Source organism: Neoarius graeffei, chromosome 4 (assembly GCF_027579695.1).
Source record: "Neoarius graeffei isolate fNeoGra1 chromosome 4, fNeoGra1.pri, whole genome shotgun sequence".
Lineage (NCBI taxonomy): Eukaryota > Metazoa > Chordata > Actinopteri > Siluriformes > Ariidae > Neoarius > Neoarius graeffei.
The window spans coordinates 100464598-100468767 of NC_083572.1; the positions used below are offsets into that span (position 1 = coordinate 100464598).

The following is a 4170-nucleotide window of genomic DNA, read 5'->3' on the forward strand; positions in this document are numbered from 1 at the left end:
CATCAGGATGGAGATGTGATCGTCTGACACATGCGCAGTTGTTATATAGCCATCATCAAATCATACCAGCGACAGAGTCATCAATTCAAGAAATAAATTTGCAAAAAAAAAAAAAGGAAAGAATGGGAATTCAAGGTGAGCAGGTGTCATCTGTATGTTTATATATACAAAAAGCATTTCAATAGAGCGAACCAACAACAATAATAATAATAATAATAATAATTTTAAGAAATTATATACTATATTTCAGTGCAATGTTTTGAAAAGAAAAAAAACAAAAACAAAAAAGGATCCAAGCAGTGGTTCCCAACTCTATTACAGACTCAACCATTAAAACATGGATTTTGTATTCTCTCTCTCTCTCGTTCTTTTTTTTCCTTCAAGTTTTGTCTCTGCTTTTCCACCAGAAATTTTTATTATATATATTTTTTAATCTCCCAATTGCAAACGCACAAAGCAGGAAATAAATAAAGATCATCCGGAAATAGAATTATCTCACTTTAAAAAAAAAAAAAAATCATGATTAGGAATAAAACAGGAAAATGAGATTCGGGTATGAGGTAATCCTTCCATGGCTATTTCATCATTTCAAGAAGAAAAGAAAAAAGAAGAAAAGAAAGAAATAGAAAAAAAAATGTAGGGTTTGTTTTTTTTTCATTTAAAAAAGGAAAAGAAAAGAGGAGAGAGAGAGAGAAAAGGAAAATAAATCCGATTTGTTTGTTTGTTTGTTTGTGGGGGGGGAGTGAAAGAAGGCATTGATAAGTGTTCTCCTCTCCACAAGTCTGGATTACCTGGAGTTTGCATACTTGACCAGCATGATGGGTAAATAAATAAATAAATAAATAAATGATAAATATCATCATCTTAAATGAAGTCAGGGCGCGAGATTTCAGGGTGACGCAAAGTCTCATCATCCACAGTAATAAAGTAATAAATCTGATTGATCATGAAAAACCCCAGCGGGTCGGAGCAGACCTACAAACATGACTGTAGATCCCTTGGTCCAAAAAAACCCAAAAAAAAAAAAAAGTCCTCTTCATTATCTTCGTCATCCTTGTTATCTTCCTCGTCCTCCTCATCCTCATCACCATCTTCATGATCAGTGCGTCGCTGAAAATTTCAGCCGTTTCTGTTTTTGTCTTTGGTTGCAAAACCAGACGCGCACCACGTTCTTTTTGAGGTCCAGTTTCTCGGCGATGGCGGCGATTTTCTCGCTGGAGGGTCGCGGCTGAACGGCGAAGTAGGCCTCGAGAGAGCGCTTCTCGGGCGCGGCGATGGACGTGCGCTTGCGCTTCTTCTCGGCGCCGTTAAACAGCTCGGGTTTGTTCGTTTTCTCGCGCTGCGCGCCCTCGGCCTCCTCCAGCCACGCCTGGAGAATGGGCTTGAGCGCGATCATGTTGTTGTGTGACAGTGTTAGGGATTCGAACCTACATATGGTGCTCTGACTGAGCGAGCCCACGCCGGGGATTTTGAGGTTGGCTAGGGCGCTGCCCACATCCGCCTGGGTGACCCCGAGTTTGATCCGCCGCTGTTTAAAGCGCTCGGCGAACGCCTCGAGCTCGCGCGGGTCCGTATCCGAGTCGGGCAGGGACGGAAGTCCGTTGGGAACGAGGCCGGAAGCGCCCTGAGCGCTGCCGGGGTGGCTGGGTAACAGCCCGGGGTGAGGGTGGTGCGGGTGGTGATGGTGATGGTGGTGTCCGAGCGGGGAGTTGATGTTCATGGCGGCTTGGTGGGAGAGGTGGCTCAAGCCGTGCATGTGTGAGTGCGGATGCGCCGAGGTGGAGATCAATCCGCCTCCACCAGCACCACCGCCTCCTCCTCCACCAGCACCACCACCACCTCCTCCACCACCACCACCACCTCCTCCTCCTCCACCGCCGCCTCCTCCAGCTCCTCCGCCGGCCTCGTGCGCGCTGCTCATCAGGGTGAGTGAAGGTGAGCTGATGTGCTCCATGAGATCCGGTGGCTCCAGGTTCTGGTGGTGGTGGTGGTGGTGGTGATGGTGGTGGTGCGGGTGCGGGTGGTGCGGCGGCGCGATGGGCACCGTGGACGTGGACGAGCACGGCACGCTGTTCATCGTGTGGTACGTGGCGTCGGGTTTGAACGGATGCGCTTTACCCTGCGACACCGCCATGTCCACCGCCGCCAGGGCCTCGGCGCGCGCCAGCAGGGTCTCATCCAGGCTCGCGAAGATGTTGCTCTGGAGCTGAGAACGCAACACAGGGACAATGTTTGGAGTTTACTCTAAAATCAGCACCACGAGTTGGTTTAGGAGCATGCATTTTTTTTTTAATAATACACAAAATAACATGCATGCACGAGGAACAAACATTATAGAGATACTATATGTTCAGTGCAACATTTCACTTCTTCAGGATTTGTTTTTTTTTTTTTAAGAGAAAAACTTTATTATTATTATTATTATTATTGGTTTACCTGTGGAGTTTGCAGACAGGCTCTCCGGATCGCCTCCGAGCTCGAGTGTAAAGTGGTGTATTTGTGCTCGGGTAAACTCGGGTGCATGGCGAAATGAGGCTGTTTGCTGTTCATGGACATCATGGTGTCTCTGTTTTGGTTTGGTTTGTTTTTTCCCCCGCGAAAGCGTCCTTGGTCGAAAAAGGTAAAGTGCAGAACACTTTAGGAAGAGAAATAAATAAACAAACAAACAAACAAACTTGAATAAAAATAATGCAGGCTAAGAAAAGAACATAAATAAATAAAGTGGACAATGCTGCTGCTGCTCCAGGTCCGAGGGTCGCTGTGTGTGTGTGTGTGTGTGTTGCAGTGTGAGCTCGCGCTGGTGAGAAGTTGAGGAGATCTGAGAGCAGAGAGGAGGAGATGCCTCGCAGTGTCTCGGTGCCGCTTATCTGTCTCCCTGCACGCGCTGCGCTGCGCTCTTACACCTGAGTTCCCTCTCAAAATCTCGTCCAGCAAGAGCTCGCGTTCTCTCGCGAGACTTCGAGCGGCCACTGCCTGAGGCTACGACTAGGACCAAAGCCCGCGCGCGCTGCCGAGCTAAATATACTGCTGTCGGAATTACCGTAAATACGAGTCACGAGCGCTCCAGAGTCGTAAAATACCAGCGGAGGAGGCGGAAAGTGTGGCTGTTATAGATATTATAATATTTCTGAGTTGTGACGTGATAAGTATAATGGATCAAATGAAAAAAAAAGGAAAAAATAAACAGTAATTATAGCTTGGATTTTTTTTTTAATTTAAAAATGAAAATTTTGTCTGTTTTAGTTATATTTGTTTTAAGTATTTATCGAAATAAATTGGCATTATTATTATTATTATTATTATTATTATTATTATTACTTGTTATATATTATTACAGTTTTTATGATATCAGGCCGAATTGTGTGTAATTTTGAATAATTATAGAATCATTTTGTACAGTTTATATTATTATTATTATTGAAAATAATAACTTTATTCACAATTGTTAAAATTATTAATATTTAATATTACAGAAATAATTTTGTACAGTTTATATTATTATTATTATTATTATTATTATTATTATTATTATTATTATTATTATTACACTACTGCTGCTACTACTACTACTATTATTATTATTATTATTATTATTATTATTATCACCACTACTACTACTGCTGCTGCTACTACTACTACTACTACTACTACTACTACTACTATTATTATTATTATTATTATTATTATTATTATTATTATTATTATCACCACTACTACTACTGCTGCTAGTCGTAGTAGTAGTAGTATTTCAGATGTCAGTCACTGCAACAAGACTTAAATCTGGTCCTAAACTGAGTCGTTCTTAATTTTGGTTTTTTAAAGTGGTTGTAAACCATTTTTAACTTTTATTTTTCCTAAGCCCAGGCATAAAATATAATCTACAGCTAAACGGAGGATTTAAAATCAGATAACCACTTTAAAGTCCATCCCAGTGGCACATCCAGACAGGAAAGGAGTGTTAAAGTATACTGTGGAAGCTATACAACTTTACAAACAAACAAACAAACAAACAAACAAACAAACAAACTAACTAACTAACTAACTAACTAACTAACTAACAAATAAATAAATTAATAAATAAATATTAAGAAGAAACCACCTTGGCCAGTGCTGTTTTACTGACAAAGGGAGGTAGTACAACATATTAAATGCAGGGGTGCCAATAATAGT

At 41.7% G+C, this 4170-nt stretch overlaps 1 protein-coding gene across 8 annotated transcripts; it reads right to left on the reverse strand.

Moving 5' to 3' along the window:
• Window positions 1-1077: 1077 nt before the first annotated feature.
• pou4f1 (POU class 4 homeobox 1) lies at window positions 1078-2559 on the reverse strand. Of its 8 annotated transcripts, none has more exons than XM_060918373.1 (3): window positions 2437-2559; window positions 1918-2206; window positions 1078-1812 (listed from the first exon to the last, which is right to left on the reverse strand). In XM_060918373.1, the coding sequence occupies exons 1-3, from the start codon at window positions 2557-2559 to the stop codon at window positions 1100-1102; spliced, it is 1125 nt and encodes a 374-aa protein (XP_060774356.1). In that variant the 3' UTR covers window positions 1078-1099. The 8 variants fall into 8 exon arrangements, with proteins under 8 accessions (XP_060774356.1, XP_060774355.1, XP_060774358.1 ...); XM_060918372.1 differs by having other exon boundaries at window positions 1078-1815; XM_060918375.1 differs by having other exon boundaries at window positions 1078-1725; window positions 1915-2206.
• Between the last annotated feature and the right edge of the window lie 1611 nt (window positions 2560-4170).

Excerpts from the sequence above, each read along its gene's own strand:
- pou4f1 (XM_060918367.1), bottom strand. The coding sequence starts at position 2,559 with ATGATGTCCATGAACAGCAAACAGCCTCATTTCGCCATGCACCCGAGT. Across the intron at positions 2,207-2,436 it reads CCTGTCTGCAAACTCCACAG|CTCCAGAGCAACATCTTCGC; the intron begins GTAAACCAATAA and ends TTGCGTTCTCAG.